We start from the raw sequence: 26,509 nt of genomic DNA on the forward strand, positions 1-26,509 counted from the left end.
ATTGCTGACGGTGAAGGTTTATTATACAAGTGTGATAAACAATAAAACTGGAGATTGGAGACGCCTCAAAAGGACATATTTACAGTTGGGTGTTGGCCTGCAGAGTTAAGCTCTGATGCAAGAGGTTGCAGTGGACTAGCCTCAGAGAGAGGTCAGAGTGTTATTAAATCAAACACAGGATGTCTGGTTAATTGCTTGAGTGTTGAAGAGAGAAGGTAAAACTGATATGTGACAGTCCATCTGTCCTTAAAGGGGAAGACCACCCATTTTCAATATTGAACTATGTCATTAATATAACTTAGATGAGTTGTGTGGAAATAGAAGAAAAAAAGTTCCCCCCCTTCTGTGTTGCCTAGAACTGGAAGATTGATTTTGGGGTTTGTATTGTAAAGTACAACGGTGTGATGTCATCAAGTTGTACTTTACAAGTTCTACCCCAAAATCAATCCTCCAGTTCTAGGCAACACAGAAGGGGGGGGAACTTTTTTTCTATTTACACACAACTCTTAAGGTATATTACCAGTAAGACTCCCTAATCGGGAGATAAGCGACCGTTGGTCGCTTATCTCCACAAATAGGCCAAAAGTTTGTTTTACCAATTATTACACTCTATGTGAACATTTACATCAACAAATCCCAAGTACTGGTTTTTAGGGGTGTTGAGTGTGGCGCAGCAGCGTGTCATGCATTTTCTGCAGGGCCTTGTCAATGGCTTTGCGTTCTTGCTGCTTTTTGTTGTTGTTGATCCTCTGGAAGCGCGCCCACTCGTTTGCGTGCAAATCAGCTGGATAGAGGCACAAGCCTTGCAGGGAGGTAACTCTGGAACAGCCAACGTAAGTGACACCCAAGGAGTGCTCATAGGTTCCGATGTCAAGGCGCACTTTGTCGCAAGTCCAACCTTGGCTCTTGTGAATGGTGACAGCGAAGGCCAGAGAAAGAGGGATTTGGGTGCGTGTGCAGACGTCGGCTGCCTTCATCCACCTGTAAGTGTGCGGCGGAATTGGCAACCAACTGTTTACCCTAGCAACCAGCTGTTTACCATAGCAACCATGTTTTTTACCCTAGCAACCAACTGTTTAACATATGGAGTTATATGTTGTTCGTGTCCAAATATGGGGCTTGTGAGGTCAGACTTAAGGGATATTCCACTTTCAAAAAAACTTTTTGTCATTGTACGGTCTAATCAGGCTTGTATGAACACCCTGAACAGTTTTTAATTTTCTTCATTCAGTATTTAGATATTTGATGTAAATGTTATCTGGCCCTCCAACACGCCCAGGCCCTCTCCCCACACACACTCATTGTAACTTCAAACTCCATTTTAACCATGATAGATTCATTAAAAACACCCTTATGTCTCCATATATGGAGATATGATGACATCACACAGTCCTCAGCCGATGATGTGGCGTGATGTCATACAATACACAAACGAGCCCTACAGTATAAAGGGGCAATTCTTGCCAGGAAAGAAGCATTTCTTCGACTCAGACCTTATCGCCAGGGTTCGGTAGGACCATATCTGGATTCTGTTAGTGTGGATCTCCTAACAGGGCATCATCTGGGATACAATCCCTTTTATGCCCATATATGGAGATCCCTAACATAATCCCTTTCATGCCCATATATGGAGATCCCTAACAGAATCCCTTTTATGCCCATATATGGAGATCCCTAACAGCATACCTTTTATGCCCATATATGGAGATCACTAACAGCTAACAGAATCCCTTTTATGCCCATATATGGAGATCCCTAACAGAATCCCTTTTATGCCCATATATGGAGATCCCTAACAGAATCCCTTTTATGCCCATATATGGAGATCCCTAACAGAATCCCTTTTATGCCCATATATGGAGATCCCTAACAGAATCCCTTTTATGCCCAGTTGGTTGCTAGGGTAAAAAAACATGGTTGCTATGGTAAACAGTTGGTTGCTAGGGTAAACAGTTGGTTGCTAGGGTAAAACCATGGTTGCTAAGGTGGTTGCTAACGTACACTAACAGACCAGCAACAACAGACTGTTGCCACAGCAACGTACACAAAGGTTTGTTTACACATGTGGTGTGATGTCATACTGAAGATATATGACATCACACCGTACACAAACAAAGGTGTGACGTGACGGACGGACGGACGGACGGACGGACGGCCGGTGGAGGTTTTCATAGTAAACTGCTCCCTGACGGTCGCAAACATAGTTCAATATTGAAAATGGGTGGTCTTCCCCTTTAAGTGGAATAGATATAGTAAATAATATATCAATATAGATTTTCATGGTACACATGCTTGAGTGCCTGCATGGGAAGACACTGTTTGGCCGCTCCACCATGGTTTGCAGACGTCCCTCATAATATTCCACTGATGGGAATTTGCATGTCTCTTCATGCTATGAAGGTGCATAATAGTCATCGACTACAGCGGCGTGCAATCAAGTATTAGCATCCAGCTCTCCACTTACATATAATACATTCAATCTTGGGCTGAATACAGCATCTGTACTGCAAAAGCTTTATAAAAAAAGTACATATTTTCTCAATTCTTACAAAAATGTATGAAGATCAAGTTAAATCACAATCGAAAAGACAAATTTCACAGTGTCAGTAATATCAAAATCAGCAAAAGTGGATGATAAATTATCAACATGTTACTAAAATATTTAAAACTATTGTGCTGGTTGTCACGGCTGTGTGCTTGGACCATTTCTGCTACATTGGCAGTAGCAGATCACATTATGGCTGATTTAAACTTGGATTCATTCTGTGTCGCTTGGATTCATTCTGTGATCAGTAGCAGATCACATTATGGCTGATTTAAACTTGGATTCATTCTGTGTGGCTTGTGTACAAGCTCACAATGTTAGCTTGTACGTATTGGGTATTTTCAATGTGAAACAGCGGCATGCAACCAAATATCAGCATGCATGCAGCCCTCCAATGTGCAACAAAAACCACGATAGAAGACTTCAAACAATCCTTTCAGCCAACATCCGCAAAGGCTGTGTATTGTTAGATCACAGAGAAAACAATCTATCTGGCTACTCTTGTCCTTCGCACAGAAATGTTTTCGGCTTTTGTGACGGAGTTATTTGCTGTGTAGTGCTTTAGGAGTTGTCTCCAAGCTGGACTGCAGTTCAGTAATTCCTGGTTTCCTTTTAGGGAAGAGAGGGAAAAAAAAAACATTAACATGAAGCAAACACAGTACACATGTAGGCAGGCAGCAACATTACAGTTACGATAAACGCAAGCAGAGAGCTAGCCTGGTATGGCCAGACAAATATCAGTAGGCTGGTAAACAGCTTCTTTCCGGAAGCAGTTCGATTCTTAAATAAGTAGCACAATGCAATTTATCTTATTTGTTGAAAGGTGTTGCATACTTTTTATTCCTTTTTACAACTGATGCACTCAGCCGATATGCTGATTGTACCAATGTCTTATGTGTTTGTGTATGTCTTCGTTTTATTTTCTGTGTGTGGCTTGTGAACAAGAAATTCAAATGCATTTTAATGTAAATTTTAATGCAAATAAACTTGAAACATGGAATCATGGAAGGGGCGGATTCAAAAATGTCTCGGGTGATAAATCCACCCCATATTTGCATACCTCACTAGGGAGTGAAATCCAATCACATAGGCTACTTTTGTTGTACAGTTGAAAACTGTACAACAAAGTATGCAGCGCTTAAGTGGTTAACTGTTTATAGGTAGCCTAGTTAGGATGCGCTTATGAAATAGGGAAGTTATGACTGATAAGGAAGGACTTAAGGGCCTATTCATAGTCCAGGTGAAATGATAGCTCTTCACATTTTTAGGTGATAACAAGTGGAGGCCATCATACACGGTGAAGTCCTATCATCGTGACCCTGCCTCCCTCTCGTCAGTGGTGGAAAAAGTACTCAAACATTTTACTTAAAGGGGCACTCCACCACTTTTCAACCTATGTTCATATAATTGGTCCTCACTCAAAAATAGCTTTTTTTTTTTTTTTTCCCTCAGAGGAGGGCTGTGGGCAGGTCAGAAACCCATCGTCTTGTGACATCATCGATTGCCAATACAGCTTATAGAAACTGCAGGCTTTCTATTCCTGAAAAGTTGCAATTTTAAAGTGGAAGCCATTGTTCTCGCGATAATAAAAATCTAAATATTTTTTTCAAAGATATTGATTAATTCTTTTGGGGGAAAATGATGATGTCACAAGACGATGGATTCTGAACTTCCCACAGCTCTCCTAGGAGACTTGGACTGAGTAGAAAAAAATTGTGATATTTTATCATGAACATTAGTGAGGACCTATTATATGAAGACAGGTTGAAAAGTGGTGAACTACTCCTGTAAAAGTATCAATACTGCAATCCAGAAATACTCTGTTACAAGTAAAAGTGCAGAATTCAAAATGTACTTGAGTAAAAGCTTGTGAGCTTGTAGATCTGTACTTAGTTACTTTACACCACTGCCTCTGGTTCATATGCGCAACACCCGCCCACTGACTTCCTGAAGCACTGACTTTGGGCAGCAACGGTGGCCGTCTGGCCGCGTATCATTTAAGGTAAAACAATATAACGCATGGTGGACATGGTTATGTTGCGCTTCAAGTGACATTCAAACCACTTCTTGTACTATTTTATTTCGCCTGCTTTGTCTTCCGTTCCGTCTTCCGTGTCTCAACTCTCGACTCCCAGAGCCAATGCTCTGTCTTCTCCCACTCCCAGTTTTCATAAACTGCCAGAGGAAAGCAAGAGGACCGCCTACCCAACTTCTAGACCAATCAGTGAACCAGGTGAAACAGGGTGATTGTCTGATAGTAAAAGCATTGGAGATGTGTCTGTGCGGCGAATGACGTAATGTTGTAGTTTTCTGACTTTAAAGAACGACACAACGGTGATAGCTGCTCACTCCACCCTGGACTATGAATGAGCCTTGATTACAGTTTACTACTGTAGTACACAGTAGTAAACTGGAAATACATTGTTGTAAACTTCTGATACACTGTAATATCTTACCAACAATGCACAGTCCTTCTTTGGCCCTGGTGATGCCTACATTGATCTGGTTGGGGTCGCCCACAAAGCCAACCTGTTTGGACAGCCAAGCTCTGTCTGGCTCTCTTTCAATCTCCACAGAGGGCAGAGAGCGCACAGTGGATATGATGACATACCTCCATTCACTGCCTAGAACACACAATATTGTACAGCAGTTTCATTACAGTACATTATTATACTTTCATTGACAATTTTCTGAAATCGACTGTCTGACACTTTCTTACATGCACAGCAGCATCTGCTGGCCTTCATTAGTGCATCAAGCGAAAGTGACATATATAGCTGGCTGGCTGATAGCAATCATTAAGACGCTAATGCTGTGTCTCATCATCACTGAATCACAATCAATTGTCTTATTAAAATTGTCTTATTAAATAAAGACTTAATTTTGACTGTGAGCACAGAGTCTGCTTCAGCCGACTCAGCGCCATTCAAGTTACGTCCTGATGGGGACAGAATCGTAAATCATCATGTCCCCCGTCAGCATGCAACCTCAGACCAGGTTGTGAAGTCATCAGTGCTGTTTGTTGAGACTGTAGGTCGCAGTTAACTATCAGAACCGCCACAGCTTGTCTGTGTCCCTCCGGACGGGTAACTCCTGACACTGTGGTTCCCCTGACACATCACTGTGACATCACAGGTTACATCACAGTGATGTCAGATACTCAGAGCAGGGATCTCCATATATGGGCATAAAAGGGATTCTTTTAGGGATCTCCATATATGGGCATAAAAGGGATTGTATCCCAGATGATGCCCTAACAGAATCCATATATGTTGCAGACAGATGGCCAAGACAGATGGCCAAGACAAATAGCGCGACCTCGCCCATTTCCAGTAGTTTCATTAAACAATTGAGATGGCATACAATAAAAACCATGTCAAACTGTGTAGACTGCCGACTGTGGCTTTGACCAATATTTAATCTGTGACAGAAGATTAGCTTGAGTTAACTCTATGTTGGCTAATTAATTGTTTGGATAAGTAAATCTTGCTGAGCCACAGGAGCCTATCTCTTGCTTCTGTAGCGTGATGTACAAGTAGGCCTACATCCCCTGGACATGACGCTAGGGTCCCATATTTATATTGTTTCGATCAGAGAATTGAACCCTGACTTCCCAATCTCAGGGCGGACACTCACAAGACCACTGAGCTGATTCATATGGCTATGGGGATTAGGAATTTCAAAGCCATACAGCTTGTTTATGGAAGAAAAAAATAAATTAACGAAACAACTGCTGAATAGAGAAAGGTTAGTAGCTGGTACAAAGTTTTACAGTCACCTTGACTTTTTGTAATGGTAGTAACAGTAATTTTGTCCATTTCCTTCAGGCAATCTTTGATTTCTGACACTTGGGCATTGTAGGGAGACAGAATCACGATACTTTGTTGTTCTATACGGGATTTCTCAACCAGTTCTTTAGCAAACTTTACCTGTGCAAAAACAAACACACACACACACACACACATACACACACACACACACACACACACACACACACACACACACACAAAGCTAAAGTTAATAAGACATAACACACTAATAGACAATGTATAGATGACATTCAGTTATGGGGATATACTACAGTTTAGCACTGAATAATGCCGAAACAAACGGTGATTTAATACAATACCACTATATCTCTCTCTTCCAAGTTGGCTTTGGAGTTCTCATTGCCCTTTGCTGTGCGCACAACCTGACTGATCTCATCTCCTCGAATGTCTCCAAAAATGACTGACTTTGGCTTTCCGTCAACTAAGAAGACACTGCTTGGCCGCTCCACCATGGTTTTCAGATGTCCCTCATAATATGCCTCGGATGGGAATTTGCATATGTCTTCGTGCTATGAAGGTGCATAATTCACAGTCATTGACTAGAATACTTTTACTTAGTCGACAATATTAATATTACAATATTAATCGTCCACCTCACTAACGAATAAAGTAAAATTACCTACAGTAATAATATACTTTAAGAAACATGACATGGTCTCACCATTCTGTATTGGGTGTCCAGCATCAATGCCCTAGTCTTGTAGAGGGTAATGTAACGCTCAAACAGGGATTTAGACATCCCTAACTTCCTGACATGGACATTTTTGACAATGGGTCGCAGCTGTTTGTGGTCACCAAGCAAAACAATCTAAAGGGATAAAGTAAATTAGTTATTATTCAATCATGCACCACATCTGAATGACATCCAAAAAGACTGCTCATGCACATTAAAGCCCACATACAGTATAATGGTTTAATGGTGCATTAGTGTGACAATCAACTCTCAGTCACCTAAATATACTCAACATTGAGACCTCAAACAACTTAGGAACCTTAAACCTAATTTATACTTTATCATACATTTGGTATTCAGCTATTTTAGGCAAGTGACACTGTCACTTAACAAAGTGTACAATTTACATGTATGAGGCTTTTCTTAATTTTGTTTCTAATAGCCATTCAGTGTTCTTATGTCCTGCTTATTAAATGCTAATCATTTAGGCCTCAATCAGACAGTAGTGCGGCAACACTGTTGGTAACTTGGTAGGGTCTGAATGCAGAGCATGACATGCAAATTAGCCCTATTTTTGGGGAAACAGGCAAACTGGTGTGAAGTGCAGTTAATGGCGCGGCCACTATACAGTATATTATATCCGTGCAGACATAAAGTGGTCACTGTCACTGAGCAGACGGGGCAAAACATGCCACTTTACCTCCAGAAACTGTGACTTTGCACTTCCACTGCAAGCCTCACACCAACGCACCAACAGCCCCAAAACTGGGCCCTATATTTCTATATCTTAGTACGTATTTATACACTCATATGATTAGAAATGTGTATATTAATTTCACATTTCAACAAATCTTGCACATGCTTTTAGACATACTGAAGAACCATGATGAGGTCAACAGTCAATTGTCAAACTGAGCCAGACACTGTTGGAATGAAAGCAATATTGATTAACAACAATCAAAAAACAACAGATCCAGATAGAAATAACAGAATATTTAGTCTGAAATAGTTCAACACACCTTTTCTGGATTGTTGCAGACTAATGGAATTAGGGCCTGCGGTTCAGTGGCCATAGCACTTTCATCAATGAGTATCTGCCGAGCACTGACTGTGCTTTTCAAGCTGGGGGTGGAAGCTGCTGTACATGTGCACAGTATGATATCATGTTGTTTAAGCTCATACTTCCGAGCTTTACTGAGAACATTTATGTAGCTACAAGGGAAAGAATCCATTCTGTTAAACTGTACTCAAAGAAAATAAAAATAGAAATGTCCCAAATAAATAAGTTGAACAGTGTGAGCTTACTCTTTCACTTCTCCGTCAGTCAGTTCTGGTCCTTTTTTTATTCTGTGGTCAAATGCTTTTATCTCCTCTGAATGAGGGTTTTCTTTATTCTCACGTATGCGATGATGCAGTGTGATGCTCCTAAAAATAATCAATTGAAGGAAAATATGAATTAATGTGAATTATAGATCAAAAACTAATTCAAATTTGTATATCAAACTTGAATACTGTGGTTACAATACCGGAGTTCTGGCTTGGAGCACTCTTGGCGAAGTGACCTGGGAGAGAAGTTGAGGGTGCAACCTGGATAAGGGTAGTCCAGCATCTCCACTTGTTGGCTGTAGACTCTGAGGGGCTTCAGAGCATCACCAAACCTCAACAGGTACTCTACACACAAAACATTCAAAGATGTATGTATGTACAGTAGTATTCACTGCATTCATCAAGAGTTAATGCAATGCACTTACTATAAACAATATGATTCATTGAAACTAAACAAATACAGGAGAAGAAAACATTTACTTACCTGCAACAACATCAACAGACTTGTTGGAAGGACCACAGTAGAGAATCACTTCTTTCTTCTTGCTGTCAATCGGGTCAACGATTTTCCTGTTTGTCCTGCTGTTCAGCTCAAAGAACCAGTACACAATGTATACTCCCACCACAGTCTTTCCAGTGCCTATAAAACATAATTATGAAGACAGTTTAAAATGGCTGAAATTAATCCTGAGGCATCAGAGTATGCAGCTTAATGTTACATGTTACCTGGTGGTCCTTGTATAAGTGTGAAGTTGTTGTTGAGAGCTTTTTCCACAGCATCACATTGAATCTCGTTCAACTTTGGTAGTCCTTTTGGTGGTTCTTTTTTCATCAGCTGCCAGCGGGGGATTGCGTATGGTGTCGCTTTCAAACAAAATGTAAGAAACATTAAAACTTTGTGAGGTAATGATTGTCTTTGTCTGTGTGGGAGAAAACAAAAAACACTTATATGGCCTCCTCCTGGTCAGGTATAGGTACTGGTCTCGAATCACATTAATCTAGGATTTTAGAGCTAAACTAGTAAAGGCTACAATACAGTATGTGGTGGTCTGGGCTGGTTACCAGCCTCCAATATCAGCTTGGTGGCTCTCTAAAGAGACAATGAACAATGTTGGATGACAGACAGATGCTTTTCCATTTAACACCAACTGTTCACTCTAATTCAATGTTGCACCTCATCTGTCACACCTTTAGCAAGGACATTGACGGTTTTGGCTGTTTATGACTTATTGATTTGGATTTGGGAAGTGTTTAATATTTAATTCTAGACAATGTGATACTACAGTGTCACACAAAAGTTTAGCAAAAATAGCCAATCTACAAGCTCACAACCCGCCGCAATGCCATGTGTCGTGAGCTTATAGATCGTCAATTTCATGACAGGTATTAACAAAGCTTAAGATGTAACTAAATAACCACACTGGATCCATTGGAACACACATTGTTTTGATTTGGTATGAATTTCTAAAATTATGTCACTTTTGACTATTGTCCAAACAGATATGCTTACCTTCTTTTGGAATGAAATGTCCAAGAGCTAGCTTCTTGACAAGGTCACACGCAGACGCAATGTTGATGACAGCATTTTCTTTTCGTCTAAAGACAAATAAATAATAAAATGATATGTTCAAAATTTGAAGTGGGTTTAGTATACTCTATACAGATAGCTTTAAATAGCCTAATATTGAGCTGGTAGATAACCAATTTACAATTCACACTTACATGTCTGGTAGCAGCTTTGGCACTAGTTCAACTGTGAACTCAGTTTCTTTCTGAAAAACACAGTCTGGAATGTTGTCCATTGGCAAATGTTTGACATAGAAGTCCACTTTCTTTGCTTTGTCATTGGAGCACTTAATGTCTTCCATTTTGCATGTGACACCATGGGCCACCCACGTGAAATCGCTAGGGTCCACCTCTACAGAATGGTCAAGAGTTGCAGTCAATGGCAAACCTCTTTTCCGTATGCAAAGGAAGCATTTCGGAAGATTGAATTCAATGGCCCATTTCTCAATGCATGAGAGGGGTAGGACAAAGCTTCCTTTTAGGCATTCCTTTTGCTCTTGACTGAAGTTTACCACCAAGTCCTCAATGACTATGCTGTCACTTTCACCCACTGCAGTGGCAGCAGACTCCATCTCACACATAGGTTTCCACACCCGTATATAATCATCGGCGTCCCTATAAGAAGACTTGGATGGATGGTATGCATATCTTGAGAAACATTGGATAGGGTCATGGGCATGATCCACACAAATCTCAAACTTCGGTTTGATGAACACCAGCTGAACAGTGGGTGTGGGTTGCCCTCTTTTTATCTCTGATGTCATTTGGACCTGAATGGTGTCACCTGGCATCAACTCGACAGCAAGATCTACATAATGCTCTTCTTCTGAGCTGCATAAGCAGGTCTCAAAGTTAAGCTTTTCGACAACACCTAGTTGTTCCTCTTGCTTTGTATCAGCACTCTGTATGAGTGACCTTGCTCGATCCCAATTTTCTTTGTCAATTGCTTCAAGAATGGCTTTCCAGGTTGAAAGAGGAATCTCAGTGCAGGGACTGTGGTTTTGAAGCCTTTTCACTTCATCGTGGATTTGCTTGATGGTAGATTTGCTGGCAGAATAGATTCGTCTTCTCCACTTAAGAGTTGTAACATTTGTTTCATGAGATGGTTGCTCCTCCAGTTGTAAATCTCTGTACATGACTGGTAAGCTGTCTGGAAATATGCCCTTGTCAAAAGGAAATGACACCCTGAAACTCTCTTGTTCTGCATCTGCACTAACAACAAATGCTACCTTTGAGACATTTTGTTTCTTCATGCTCACTGCAAAGGAGATCATCTCAGCCTTTTGTTCATACTGCTTTGCGGTCTTGATGCTCTCTTCAGAATGTTGACACAACATGTCAATTTCTCCTGTAGAGTACTGGACTGGAGCACCACATAATTGTGTGTGCAAAAGCCTCTGCAAGATGATGTCAATGAATCGCCTTAACGGTGAGGAGGCTTGTGTGTAAGACCTTAATTTCATCAAACAGTGCCCAACATCTGCTTTGGGCGATGAGTGTGAACGTATTATGTAAGATTTCCCAAAGCACTTTCGGAACTGAGATACTGCTGGTAGAAGCTGAGGGTGGATGTCATCTGTCGCAATAAGATCAATTAGTTTGTCTTGGTCATTCTCTGTTTGGGCAGCTGACTGAATTTCATGCCACACTTTCGTTAGGACACGGAAACCTTCCTCCCCTGGGAATTCTTGGTCACAGTCCAGCACTCTGTGCTTCAAATGAAAAGATAATGGTATGAGATGTCCATACATCTCTTTCAACTCTTCAACCTTTTCAGGAATTGGTGGTGCCTGGCATCGAAGGGGTGTGCAATTTCGTGTTTCTAGTGCATGGATCAAAACGTGAGATGTCCATCTGTTGAACAACACACTAAGCTCCTCAATCATCAGATGGGCTCTCCTCTTCCCAGGTAATCGATGGTCATCAGGACGAGCATATGCCCAGTCTTTAAGTCTAGCTCTTCTTTGGGCTTTTGCAAAACGATAAGCCACTGCGACACAGTCTTCTACTGTATCAAACTTGGGTTCCCTCCCAGATCTTTCCTTGATGATGTCCTCTGCCACGTCATAAGACAGCTGTCGATCAGAATTGATTAGAGAGAGCTGGAATGTTGGCTCTCCAACGATCTCATCTGTTGCCTTTTTTGCTTTTATTATTAGAGAAATAACACTGCGATTGCGACCTGGCAGAAGACTACACTCACTGCTGAAGGATTCTGGAAACAAAGAGATGGGCTCTGTCCCTGGGCGGTAATATGTGGTACCACAACGTTTTGCTTCTCTGTCTAATGCATCCCCTGGACTCACAAAGCTAGCCACATCTGTAATATGAACTCCTATTTCATAGTGGTCATCATCAAATTCCTTGACGCTGATGGCATCATCCAACACTTTGGATTTTTCCGGATCAACAGTGAATGTCTTAACCTTGTGTAAGTCTTCTCTTCCTGTGCAAGTGTGGCTCCACTCAGTTTCTGATCTGGGATCTTCACCTTCTGAATATTCGGTGGCAGATTCAACTCTGAATTCTGCATCTAGAATCCTTAGCCCATCCTCCAAAGTTCCAATAGGAAGAACATCTATGACCCTCCCCAGTGGGAATAAACATTTTTCATTCCAACAAACAACTTCCACCACAAACACATGGCTCTGTTTGTGCTCTACACGGACACTCTTGTTGTTCCAAATCCAATGTGTGTCACTATGGTCCCATACAGGGATGAGATTGTGATCCTTCTTGCTAACCAATATGCATAGTTTGGGAGCATTTCTAGCAAGTGGTATCATCATCTTTCTGATGAATTTTTCCTCAGGGCTTTTCCTCCTTTTGCAGTGATCTTCATCCTCAAGTGTGCACACAAATACACGGGATGATTCAGCCATCTTGGTGACCCCTAAAACTTTATTCTGTGTAATGCCGTCACAGAATTGTCTCTGTAACACCACTTCATCTCCATGAAAGGTCTTGCCCAAGTTCTGCCTGCCTTTCAGGCTTACACGTTTGGTGGGGTTGTCAAATGGTATGACATAACCTGTGTCAAACGACTCCATAACCAACCGTCCCCGGACATACATATTTGGTTGACTTATACTTAGCTCCCTAAGGTTATCTTTCTCAGCATATTTGATATTGTATGTAGGCTCATCTTTTTTCAGAGGCTCAAATTTGTCTGAACTGTATTCTGCTTCCATCGTGGCAATGTCATCTTCCAGTTGTTGGAGAATTGCATCAGTGTGAAAGCTGCTGTCATCTGGCTGTTCTATTCTTTGGAACCTTGAAATTTCATTGATCTCTTTTTCAAAGAAATCTTTGGTGAGGTGGTTTGGTTCAACACTTTCTTTGTTCATGCAGTGGTCTATGTAGTTCTTCCAGATTCTTGAGCACTTCCCAAATGTGCAGAGGGCAGCAGCATCTCCAACCACAAACACTTGGGACTGAGCCCTGGTCATGGCTGTGTTTAAAACACGAGGATCATTGAAGAGCTCAACACCAGGTAAGTGAGATGATGTTAGGCTTTCACGTGTTTGAACAGCTGTGATTATAACAGCCCTGAATTGTTTTCCTGTAGACAAAATAAAGACACATTTCAGAATCAGGAAAATGACATTAAATCAGATATTATTACCATCATTAATACATTTTAAGGTTCGATTTAATTATTATTCATTAGTTATCTTATCAAGATACAAATTTATCACCTTGCACATTTGCGATGTTCTCAACTTTGACTCCAACAAGGTGTCTTTTCCAGAGCTCCTTTCTGATTTGTCGAACCTATGAAAAATAAGAAATGTTTCAACTGTTTTCCCTGCTCAGTATTATAAATGATCAACTTATAGCCATTATTCCAATGATAACAACAGTCAACAATAAAAATCAAAGTGTCCTACTTTACCTGGCATCCCTCTGATAGAACACAGATAGAGCTGTGGTCCTTGTTTCCCCATACAGATGGCCAATGTTCCACAATATCTTGTACTATTTCAACAACTTTTACGACCTCTGCATTATTGTACCATGACATAGAATCTATGTCCATGTGGCACTCTCCTCTTACATGGTAGAACTTCAGGGAGTGGCCATCTGGATGCACTGGAACTTTTCCAACAGCCTTGATAGCATCATTCTTGCCGACATAGAACTGAGTGGATACAAAGTCCACTATTTCTTTGGTTGAACGATAATTTGCATTGAAGATGATTCTGCTATTTGTGGCAGCATCACTTGTTTGGCTTTGATAGAAGTGAAACAGCCGATTCAGAAGCGTGTGATTGGAACGCTGATGGTCCTCCACTGAGAAGAGCTTGGGTCCCATCTGCATGTGATCTCCGGCTAGAACAACTCTGGTGTTTGGCCCAGCCAGACCAAGAGGAATCAGGGCTTCACATTCCAGCATCTGGGAGGCTTCATCAATCAGAATGTGGGTGAAGTAGCCACTAGGTAGCTTCAGGTCATGAAAGTGTTGTGCCATTGAAGTAGTTGTTATCACGATTCTGTGACGATCCAGGACAGACTTCGTGGGAGGTAGAAAATATTGTCCATCTTTTGAGAGATGGCAATATTTCAGAGTGACTGCATCGGTGGCATTCAAAGAATTGCCATAGTTTTTTGCCTTTATTCGAATTGGCTTCACTCCATGGTGTCCATGCTTGATGAAAGGATGGAAGTGATCTTTGACATAGAGATCTGCAGAACTAAAAAGAATGGTTGCCACTGTTAAAATATTGTTGTTAAAACAATAATTATAAGCAGTAATTTAAAACTACATATAAATGAATAACCATGCCAAAAAAGAACATCAGCCTAGGATCGATTCTACATTTTGAATATGTATAACTACCTGTTGGTGTGCGTGCAGATCAGCACTCTGACATCAGGTTGCTGAGAGAGCTCTCTCGCTGCGGTAGCAAGTGTGAATGTTTTTCCTGTTCCAAATGGTCCATAGATAAGAAGTGGTGCCACACCTTTTCCCACATCTGAATCGCCTGTGATGAAATTGATTGCAGCCTGCTGCTTGGCATTCACCTTGTCACAGCTGGTGTCATTCACAGGAACTCCACATCTTTTTAAGTCTGGCAGGACTCTCTCTGTATCTGGTAGGCGATCTACAGCTTTGTGCATCTTGCAGTACCACAGACGGTTCAGCTGAAATTGCACCTCCATCTGACGTGTTTCATTGTTTCTGAGGTCCAGCTCTGAGCAGCATCTTTTGGAGAGTAGTAAGTGCATTTTGTTCTCAGTCATAGTATCTCGTACAACAATGGCTTCATAAACCTTGGACTTGTTCCCAGCTGAGGACATTGTTGCTATGAGAGCTGACTGGACACTTCGTCTCAGTACCGATCCCTCTGGGGTGTCTGGTGTGAGCTTACAAGTAACTGAGACAGTGCAGTACAGTTCTCCATGAAGAGCCTTCATATCTTGAAGAGTGTCTGAAATAATAGCTTCTCCACAAAAATTGAGTCTAAAGTAAAGAGGAAGAATATACACTTGTTTTACATAATGCTCATATATTTAAGACATTGTGAAAGGACTGTGAAAGATTCATTGATAATCATATTACCTTGAGACAACTTCTTCCTCTGCCCTTTCCTCATCATACAGGAAGTGATGCATTCTCTCCTTGTAGTTTTCGTGATTCAGAGGTGTTTGGTTGCTGTTGGCTGGTTTGTAAAGAAAACTAATCTGAGGAGGCTTGTACTCCTTTAACAGCTCTTCCTGATCTTCTCTTCTGTTTATACATGGGATGATGACTCGGTTTCCACGATGCCAGCGTTCAAGACTTTGAGAGGACGTACCACGGTTCACAGGTGGTTCTTTGATGCCATCTGGGGTTGGCTTTCCGACCCTAACCTTGAGCTTTTGCAGCAGCACTGGTCTCATGTCAAAATCCAGCACTAGCCACTGCTCGTACAGGCCTGGGTTGAGGGCCTCAAAGGACACAGTGATGTCATAGGTCATGTCTGCCTTTCTGAACTGTTCACCTGAGGCATAGGTGCAGGGCATGGAACTAATTTCTCCAAGAGAGAATGAAGCTCCTGGCTCCTGTTTCAGCAGCGCCACATGCACAAGTAGCCTCTGTATATAAACAAAAATGTAATTAGCTAACAACAACAAAGATGCACTTTTATTTATTAATTTGTTTATTTTTAACTCATTTTAAGCTTATAGAAATGTGGGTAAAATGTACCTCTGTGTTGACATGAAAGTTCCAGTGCAAGCTTGCATCTGCCTGCTCACAGTCCACATATAACTCTTCATCACACATAACACTGACATCATCAACTTGGTCAGACATCTGTTCAATAATTCCAATAATTTATTTTCATTAGTATTCATAAAAAATAAATGCAATGTCATCTGCATCTATCTATCTATCTATCTATCTATCTATCTATCTATCTATCTATCTATCTATCTATCTATATAAATAATGTATTGTTATATATTGGACAAAAACATCTGGGATTCTTACTTACAACATATACTTCGTTGCTGCTGTTTCTGTATTCCTCTAAGAGCTTTTCACCATAGGGCATGAAGCCTTGAGCTTCAATGTTAAGCCTTATCTCTTGTTGTTCGTTGGCACGCATCAGCCACTCCTCCAGTTCCTCCACAGAATGGGCTTTTAGACAGCTGTTTCCATACTCACAAGTGGCTGGCCTTGAAAGAGAAGTAGAAGCATAATTAAATGCTGTATACTACAGAGTGAAAGGCCAAATATGGCCCCAAAAATGTCAATATGCCTCAGAAATCAGAGGATAGATCACACACAGTGAGGAAATCATGTGACTATTTGAAGTTAATTAATTGGCATATAAAAATGGTGATAAATAGCACTAACAGTGGTTCTTTGACTCATAATTATTGGGGAACCTCTTTTGGTGCTATGTGATCCCTAATCTTAAAGGTGCTATTGATCGATTGATAGACGTTTTTTAATGAAAAAAGATGTATACTGTATGCAAAAAAACATATTGCACCAACTTTTGACAGATGTGTGTAAACATGTTTTATGTTATCCAATATCCTGTCATCCTTTCGACTCAAAAGGATAGTGATAAAATATATAGGCCTATAGTGTATTTGCATCATAATCCTTTGAGTGTGTGTGTGAGTGTGTGTGTGTGTGTGTGTGTGTGTGTGTGTGTGTGTGTGTGTGTGTGCGTGCGTGCGTGCGTGCGTGCGTGCGTGCGTGCGTGCGTGCGTGCGTGCGTGCGTGCGTGCGTGTGTGAAATGAAAGGCACATTTGGGGAGCTATAGCACCTTTTTCCAAATGGTAGAACCATGGTATAGAACCATAACGTGCCTAAACAAAGCTGAAGAACCAGTAGAGAACATGAAAGGTGAGCAGAGAACCTTTACCTGTCACATATGGAAAACCGCTCCCTGCTGCAGTGGGGAGGGGGCCGACATCCCCACTTGATGGCGGTATCGTCAGATATCATCTGGGCATGCTCCAAGGAGGCACAGTGCTTCAGGAAGCTCTCCTGAGAGGACAGGACCAGGAGGCAGGCTTTGCAGTAGATGGACACCTGGCCGGGCTCAGCCTTTCTGTCTTGGCTCAGCAGAAGGAGCTCCGCACGAACGAGAGGCCCACTTTCTTCTGCCTTCCACACAGCCAACTCTACCTCGCTATGGGCACAGTGGCACTGGGAGGGCCCATGCCAACAGGGCATGCCGCGCTGGACGTGGCTACAGTATTCATATCTGCAGTTTGGGGGAAGGGGGCGCACCTGGCTGTACACTTCCTTACCCTGACTGTGTGTTACGTGATGGACTAAAACTGGGTTCCAGGCATGTATGGCATTCGATGAGCAAGTGCTGTTTGAGCTCCTAACTGTCATTTTTGGTGGACTGCCTAGAAAACAATATTGACAGAACTCAAGAAATTCACCTGAAAACTCTTTAAGTATGTTTTCGGCTAATATCTGTGGCTGTGAGGCATTTTTTTCAGATTCAGTTACAAGTCTAATCAACTCAGCAGTATCTATCCCTCTGTCGTTTTCGAAGTTCCATACCGTGGCCTCCTCCATGCTTCTAGCAAATGTACATTTCCTCCCATGTTTTGTGCAACCAGAGCCTTCCTCAAAATATATGCATACTTGATAAAGGGTACTTTTGCTTTTAAGTGATGGCCGGGGTGAAACGGGTCTCCATAGGTTGGAGCCTTTGGCTTTGGCTAAAAGCAAATCTTTGCCACAACAGTGACTAACTGACTGAAGAGAGACGGTTATTTCTTTCTCTTGGACAGAACACAAGGAACACGCAGCTGTTACGTCTAAAACTGCTAACAGGTCGCTCAGGGTTTCGGGTTTATCTAGTTTACCAGTGTTTAGCTCAGCAGCAACTATCTCAGTTTGAGCTATAAGCTGGCAGAATGATGTGTGGTTTAATCCCTGGCACTTTTCAAAGTTCCATGCTGTGGCTTCCTCATCGCTTCTGGCAAAGGTACATCGGTTCTTGTGTTTTTTACAACCAGAGCCCTCTGAAAAGTACCAGCATACTTCATACAGATTTGGATTTGGAAATGCGGGTCGTCGAGAAATAGGCCTCCATTTGTCACTGGCCTTGGCTTTGCCAATTAGAGTATTGCGTGCACACTGGTGGCTGGCAGATTTGAGTAAATATGTAATTTCATTCTCTTTGACTGAGCAGTCAGCGCACACAAGCTTAAAGTCATGTGTTGATAAAAGATGTGTTAATTTGGACCCATAAGCCTGTTTATTTGCCATTGTGCTATTGTTGGCATTCTCATATCTAATGAATATAGTCTAGCTCTGCATAAAACAGGGACTTATATTCATATGGATAAAAAAGAAAATAAGAAAAGTCCTCCTTAGATTTCTTGTATCTGAAGGAGACAATAGAAACACACATACACACACACACACACACACACACACACACACACACACACACACACACACACACACACACACACACACACACACACACACACACACACTGTGTTAGAACAATGAGCAGCAAATACATTCTACAGTTTTCACTGTAGAATCAAAAACATTTTTGATTCAAGTTTGATAATATGTTTATACCATTCAGTTATCTGAATGGACATTTCCGGAAACAAATGGCAGTACATTAGTATAAAATGCCTATCATTTAAGTTGTGATATAAGGTGGTTAATAAAATAATAAAAACATGAACCCAGCAGTGTCAGAGGAATCGAACCCCAGTCTCTGGACAGGTACTTTACCCCTACTCCACCTGGACTTGTGACAGTAATGTTAATAACTGCAACAGCTGCAATTACCTGTCAAAATGCATGCAGCAAAGCAAAGCTCACATACCGCCCTTAAAGTGCTGTATAAACACAAGTACTGGACTTTCCTAATTGCAAAGTGAGACATGCATGATGAGTCACCCTATATGTACATTCTAGAGTAGACAATAGGGCAGGTGTCAGCAAGTAAGTTAGCCTCAGACCATTTGGATGGGTCAAAACATAATCAATACCTAATTTGATAACTGTAAATTGCAAGATGACCTTATACAAAAAATATTATTATTATTATTATTTAAAGCTATACTGTGTAAGTTGCTCAACTAGTGGTCAGTAGCGTCCGCGTCTTTCGGCCGTTTTTCGCCGCGGACCGGGCCTCACACCCCCGCGTCAATCCCGCGTCTGCCTCCACCTCGCCGAGATCTATCTTTAGAGGGGTCCCTGGTTCCTGTGCGTTCAGGCATTCCGGAGAAACGGAGTGTTTCACCCGAGTATAGATAGAGACACACGGGCGCCTACAAATATGGCCGCCCTATTGTGATAGCTAGCGACCCCACTTCAAGATGCGCTGTGATTGGCCGGCAGTGTATAACCCTCGCTGTGATTGGCCGGTAGTGTATGATGACGTAATTTTTGCGCGAAAACCGGACCCCGGTCAGGATCATAGAAAACATATAAAGAGAAGGCTTCAGAAGCTGAAAATAACGGAGTGGGTGTTCTAAAACTTTAGCGATTTAAGAGTTAGGACAATTTTAAGATTTGTTTTATAAAAAAAGTTACATGGTATAACTTTAATTATTTATTATCAAAATTGGTTAATAGGTGGGAGATCCGGCCGGACGGCAGACCACTAACATGGAGGCCGGCCAGTGGCCCATCACTATGACTCAGCAAGCATGACATTTTCTGGAGGCCACATCCTTGAATGATGCATTTTTTTTTAATCAATCATTTACAGGCGTTCTGTACCAGAATTAAAACTGTTTCACACTCACAGCCAGAAAGAAAATAGTGCTACAAGTCACACTACCCATCATGGATTATGCTGTAGTCTATCAGACTGCAACTAAAACCAATCTTCTAACTCTAAATACCATTTATAAACACTGTAGATTTGTTCTCAATTGCCCATACATGACCCATCACTGCACCTTATTTGAAAATCTCAATTTACCATCTCCCACAATAAGACGACAGCAGCACAGTTAATATGAGTTTTGGACAAAATCTAAAGCAAAAAGTGTGTTTTTAAAGAACATGCAAATTGGCGAAAATCTACAGTAGTTCGGCTGAGCTATATAGGTGGACTATACAGGGAGTTGCATAATGAGCCAAGGAATTCATGGCAACATACATTTTTGCACAACCTACATTTAAACAATAATACTATAAAGCAGCCTCGTATAGCGACTAAGGAATAGATTAATACACTCAGCCTTCACAAAGCTCTGAGAAGTTTTTACAAGATGTCTTGGATTAGGCTTTTGCAGGCAAACGTTATGAGAAAACGGTAATTTATTATTCACAAATGTAACCCCCCCCCCCCCCCCCCCCCAAAATAAATAAATACATAAATACATAAATAAAAAATAAAATAAAACATTCTTGCATATTTAAAGGAGCTATAGTCAACTTTTTCTTGAAAAACGGATGCTAAAATAAAAATAATGTTTCGAAAATATTTTATAAAAAAATAAGCTTCATATATGTGTTTCAATTAAAAGATTACCACAAAAAGCGGAAAAATAATGATAAAATAATCATTTTGGTCCTTTGTTTACATTTACAGGGTCCGTAAATGTAAACAAAGGGCCAAAATGATTATTTTATCATTATTTTTCCGCTTTTTGTGGTCATTTTATAATTGAAACACATATATGAAGCTTATTTTTTTATAAAATATTTTCGAAACATTATTTTTATTTTAGCATCCGTTTTTCAAGAAAAAGTTGACTATAGCTCCTTTAACAATACCTGTTAACACTTGGACCTCTATGAAAATACACTTGGCTTTATGTGTGTTTAATAACTAAGCCATAGAATCATAGATCATAGGTGCACTCATCATGCATGTTTGCACTGAGGAAATGCCAAAGTCCATGCAGAAACATTTTCACTTTTGACTGATTGAATATTTTATTATACGGAAATGCAAACTGCACTAGTACAGACAAACACTTTGGTCTTAAATAACACAAACATTTGGATGGGTTAGCATTCCACGCTCGGGTGGCAGTGCTGTAGAAGGAGAATTTGCCCATGTTTACCATGTTTTGTGTGTTACCAGATCGCTGTTGTCGCTCCCTTTTTTATGCGGGTATTGAGGGCATTGAAGGCAAAGTCGTGTTGACTTGAAAGCCAATCCCATTATTAATTACTTAAAAGTACAAAAAGCTTTTATTCAATTAATATAATATCATCATCATTGTAACAATATAGCAATAAGAATGGGGTGATATTATGAGATATATATATTATTAATTAAATAAAAGCTTTTTGTTAAAACCAAGTTTCTGCCTATCTTTATATTGTAAAACGAACATGTGTGATACTTAAATTAGGTAAAAAATATTTCCCCAGGTGTAGTCTGGCACTCTGGCTATTATATCCGCCCTGTCACACCTGCCCCTGCATGGCAACAATGCTTTCATTGTGAGCCTGCTAGGCAACAAGTAGGCCTAAACAGCAGTTTATGTAGGCTACTATAAAACCATGACAAAACAAAACAAACAAACCTTACGCACGCACGCACAATTACAATGGGCCTGGTGTACAAGATACACTATATACACCATTAAGATACCCATGTACTTTACCTTACAAAATACTTCCAAAACATCAAGGATGTCCACAATTACAACAAGAGGCAACTCCACAGATTATGTTTAACCCAGATTCGGCTCAAACAAAGGGTCAAATACGTTCTCTGCTATACCTCTAAAATGTGGAACGCCCAAAGGCCTTGTAAATCACTAACTTTAAACCGCTCTGAAAAAACACTTACAGGCGGCTGCTATTGAAACAGTAAACTTAGCTTAACCTGGCCTGACCCTTCTGTTGTAAATACCATATATCTTTGCATTGTGTTTTTTCACAACTGTTTTTTTCCTGCATAGTACTGTGTTTTATTGGTCTGTCATTCAATGTTATATGAAAAAAAGCCTCTCAATGTAAATTAGCTGGCTTTCCGGAGCTTATCCTTTTAGTTGACCTTACCAGTGAACTGTATGAAACTGTACCTTTTCAAACTTCTAAATACTTCAATCAATCACACACACACACACACACACACACACACACACACACACACACACACACACACACACACCACACACACACACACACACACACACACACACATTTTTTTTGATTGATTGAAGACTTTATTAGAAGAAGTTTGCATAGGAAAAAGTACAGTTTCATGATGGTACAGTTCACTGGTACAAGGTCTACTAAAAGGAGATCCTAGAAAAGACTAAGCTTATTTCCATATAGGAAACCATTTAAGTATCTCATATAACATTGAATGACAGACGGATAGGACACAGTACTATGCAGTAGATATAGTCAGGAAAAAAGGGGGAAACAATTAAAAAATCACACCCGTGTGAAGTGGAGCTGTGTGTGTGTGTGTGTGTGTGTGTGTGTGTGTGTGTGTGTGTGTGTGTGTGTGTGTGTGTGTGTGTGTGTGTGTGTGTGTGTAGATCATGTGTACCGTTTTTTGTGACATTTGAAGAAAATATGTAGGAAAAGGAGCAAAAAGTGTGTTTTGGAGAAAATTCAAGATGGCGGAAAATCTATCCTGGCGCAAATGGGCGTGGCCTATATGGGGGGATGCGTCTTGACCCAAGGAATCCAGGGAAAAAAGAATTTTAATTTTCCGATCCACGGTTCAAGAGTTACGGGGCAAAACGTAAAGTGGGCCGTTATAGCGCCACCATGAGGCCGAGTGATGTAATTATTTTTCGATTCATTCTTAAAATCATTATGAATCTCCTCTCCGAGGTTTGAAACTGTAGCTCCTATGGTTTACGAGAGAAAAATACTTGAAAGTGATTTCTTGCATTGTCCCATTATAAGTCAATGGGGACAATTAAGCGTCGTTTTTTGCCGATTACGTCGGCATGGTAAGGCGGATCGGAACGAAAGGTAATAGAACACCATTCCCGGCCGAGCCGCACATTTTGATGTATATATTGCGCGAGTGGCGTAAATGGTGCGGCACTAGTTACGCGCCGAAGTCAGGCTACATACACACAGACAGACAGACAGACACACACACACACAGACCCACACAGCCACGTATAGGGAGCTGCACACAGCTCCAAAAATTAAAAATGTAAAACATCATACAGTAGGTAAATACAAAGAGGGGTCGGGGGAGCGTGGGTATAGGGCTGACACACACACACACACACACACACACACACACACACACACACACACACCACACCACACCACACCACACCACACCACACCACACACAAAGTGAGGGATATTGTCTTTTAACTGCTGTAATTGAATAAAAATAAATTTTAAAACAATGCTGAGATATCTTATGATCCGCTAGATGGGGTGCTTAACAACCAAAACAACAGACAAGACAGATTACAGTCACATGACATGTTGCAATAGGCTATCATGTCACAACTGTCTGTCACTGTGGGAAATTGTGAAGGACGGTAGCCTACCACCAAACAATGACAAGAATTGAATTTTAATCATTTTTGCCCAGCTCTTAATTAACCTAAAGTAAATTATAGCTTTTTTGGTAAGCAATGCTACTTAGCCTATTACATCCCTTTTCCACAATCTGCTTCTTCTTTTATTTTACTTTCATTTTTTTCTGCAAAGTAGGCTATAGACCTACTATACTACTGTGTTCTATCCGTCTGTCTTTCAATGTTATATGAGAGTGGTTCATGCGTAAACAAAAGCTTAGGATATCCTTTTAGTTGAGTTGACCTTGTACCAGTGATTTGTCATGAAACTGTACTTTTTCCTATGCAAACTTCTAATAAATTCTTCTATTAATAAAAGTCAATTTGGAAGTCAAGTTCGCTGGGAAATGGAATATAATTTTGTTGAACTACAGGCACAGCGATGTGCGGTCACCGACGCACGGAAATTAGGCTACATGGAACAAATTTAACAAGCACGGAAATTACGATATGATGATGGAGTAGCCTATTAATTATAACAGTAGGCCTAAGTTAACTTAACTTAATAGTCAATTGCAACTTGAGAGAGTGGCTTTGACTTTAATCGGTTTAAGAATAAAGTTTGTCGATCCGCTTTTCTCTTCTTTCTACAGAGATACAAACACCGTCGCTATTTGTGCGCACTAATAGGATATAGGCTACTGTAGCATCATTATCCACACTCACCTCACTATGCTCAGGAATCGAGATTGTTGTAGAGCCCAATATTCTCATCGATACTTGATAAAACAGTATGTATGAGCAGTGCGCTCATCATGTGTCTAGAGTAGACTATTTCCTCGAGACACACCCACACGATGTAGGTCTATAGCCTGAGTTTCGTTTCTGTAATTTTGGCGTCAGTAACTGTAGCCTACTGTAAAAAAAAAAAAAAAAAGGAAAAAAATAGGAAGGAAAAAAACAACAACATCTGCTGCTCACTATATTGGTCAGATGGGGACCTCGGACATCTGGGCAGTGGACGCACCTGGCTATTGTCCAAAATGTTAAAATATTAAAATATTAGAAAAATGGTCTGTAAGAGTAGCCTATACATGATTATTAATTACACGAAGAACTAACATTTCTACATTAGGCTAGGCCAAATGTAGGACTATGTAGGCCTATAGACTATCCATCATTTTGGGGCAAAGAGAAGAATTGTCGAAGAATAAAATTAAGTCTGATACATAGCCTAATAATGATGTACAGATGCATGTGCATAACCCTAACCCATAGTCTATATACTTTTTTGGAGCTGTGTGAAACACAGGCTCCCTATACGTGGCTGTGTGGGTCTGTCTGTGTGTGTGTATGTAGCCTGAAACTTCCTAAACTTCGGCACGCCACTAGTCCCAACAGTTTTTGCACCACACACTCGCGCCATATGTCAAATTGACCGGCTTCATCGGGAATCGTGTGCTATTACTTTTCTAAGAGAAAAGTTGTATCGTTTAATTGATATTAATTTATTAGTGAATTAATTTTCCCCATTGACTTATAATGGGAATGGCAAAAACTCACATTCAATTATTTTTTTTCTCGCAAACCATAGGGGCTACAGTTACAAAACTTGGAGAGGAGATTTATAATGATATCAAGGATAAAAAAAAAAAAAAAATCGTCACTCGGCCTCATGGTGGCGCTATAACAGTCCACTTTACGTTTCGGCCTGTAACTCTTGAACCGTAGGTCGGAAAATTAAAATTCCCTTTTCCCTGGATTCCTTGGGTCATGACGCATCTCCTCATATAGGCCACGCCCATTTGCGCCAGGATAGATTTTCCGCCATCTTGAATTTTATCCAAAACACACTTTTTGCTCCTTTTCCTACATATTTTCTTCAAATGTCACAAAAATCGGTACACATGATCTACACACACACACACACACACACACACACACACACACACACACACACACACACACACACACACACACACACACACAGCTCCACTTCACACGGGTGTGATTTTTCCTAAGAAGACTAAATGAAATGATCAAGTTCATCTGGCATTGTTGGATTGTGCCCCAGCAGCTGGACTGTGACTGTCTGCACACATATGGGTCAAATGCAGAATCTGCAGGTGACACATTTCCCCAATGTATAGTAAACCTTAACCAAATAATGCTGCAATTGCCAGGGCATAGCAATAGTGCTTTACTGGTGCAACTAAAAACTGAAAAATTTCCATATTTATGCCTAGAATCAAGCCATACAGAATCCTGTTGAATCATGACAATAAAAGCTTTGACAAATATATTTTTTAAATATTTAATGATATGATATACTACATTTCATAAATACACTTGTTTAGTGGTTTTACTTTTTTTTCCCTTTTTTTCACAGAAGCAAAGGTTTTATGGTCATGATTCCCTGGGATCCTGAATGGTTACACATCTCATGGCTTGATTCTAAGCTTAAAATAATTGATATAAATATTTGTATACCGTAAATCTCTATGGGAAAAATGAATGGGCGACATCTTTTGGCACCAGTAAACCACGCCCACTGCTATGCCCACAGCTATAGTGTAGATGTGTCTGTCTGCTAGAACAGGATATAAAAGAATAAACCAGAAAAACCACTTCCTTTTTTTTTTTTTTTTTTTTTACAATAT

General features: G+C 40.6%; 2 protein-coding genes across 2 annotated transcripts; both read right to left on the bottom strand.

Moving 5' to 3' along the window:
- Nucleotides 1-1,892: 1,892 nt before the first annotated feature.
- helz2c (helicase with zinc finger 2c) lies at nucleotides 1,893-8,804 on the bottom strand. The gene is made up of 8 exons (XM_080729065.1): nucleotides 8,575-8,804; nucleotides 8,354-8,473; nucleotides 8,068-8,260; nucleotides 7,037-7,183; nucleotides 6,675-6,884; nucleotides 6,324-6,474; nucleotides 5,002-5,169; nucleotides 1,893-3,154 (listed from the first exon to the last, which is right to left on the bottom strand). The coding sequence occupies exons 1-8, from the start codon at nucleotides 8,655-8,657 to the stop codon at nucleotides 3,033-3,035; spliced, it is 1,194 nt and encodes a 397-aa protein (XP_080585191.1). The 5' UTR covers nucleotides 8,658-8,804; the 3' UTR covers nucleotides 1,893-3,032.
- Nucleotides 8,805-8,812: 8 nt separating this feature from the next.
- Nucleotides 8,813-18,675, bottom strand: LOC308287207 (3'-5' exoribonuclease HELZ2-like; the record flags this gene model as incomplete). Its single annotated transcript, XM_080728324.1, has 11 exons — nucleotides 8,813-9,014; nucleotides 9,101-9,238; nucleotides 9,885-9,970; nucleotides 10,097-13,502; nucleotides 13,639-13,714; nucleotides 13,836-14,634; nucleotides 14,781-15,404; nucleotides 15,504-16,018; nucleotides 16,131-16,238; nucleotides 16,420-16,603; nucleotides 17,306-18,675. The coding sequence occupies 11 exons, from the start codon at nucleotides 18,673-18,675 to the stop codon at nucleotides 8,851-8,853; spliced, it is 7,470 nt and encodes a 2,489-aa protein (XP_080584450.1). The 3' UTR covers nucleotides 8,813-8,850.
- Between the last annotated feature and the right edge of the window lie 7,834 nt (nucleotides 18,676-26,509).

Source organism: Nannobrachium achirus, assembly GCF_963921795.1.
Source record: "Nannobrachium achirus genome assembly, chromosome: 6".
In the NCBI taxonomy this organism is placed as follows: Eukaryota; Metazoa; Chordata; class Actinopteri; order Myctophiformes; family Myctophidae; genus Nannobrachium; species Nannobrachium achirus.

Coding starts and splice junctions, on each gene's coding strand:
- helz2c (XM_080729065.1), bottom strand. CDS start 8,657: ATGCTGGACTACCCTTATCCAGGTTGCACCCTCAACTTCTCTCCCAGG. Junction 8,261..8,353: donor ACTGACGGAGAAGTGAAAGA/GTAAGCTCACAC, acceptor TTTCCCTTGTAG/CTACATAAATGTTCTCAGTA. Junction 3,155..5,001: donor AGAAGGACTGTGCATTGTTG/GTAAGATATTAC, acceptor CTTCCCTAAAAG/GAAACCAGGAATTACTGAAC.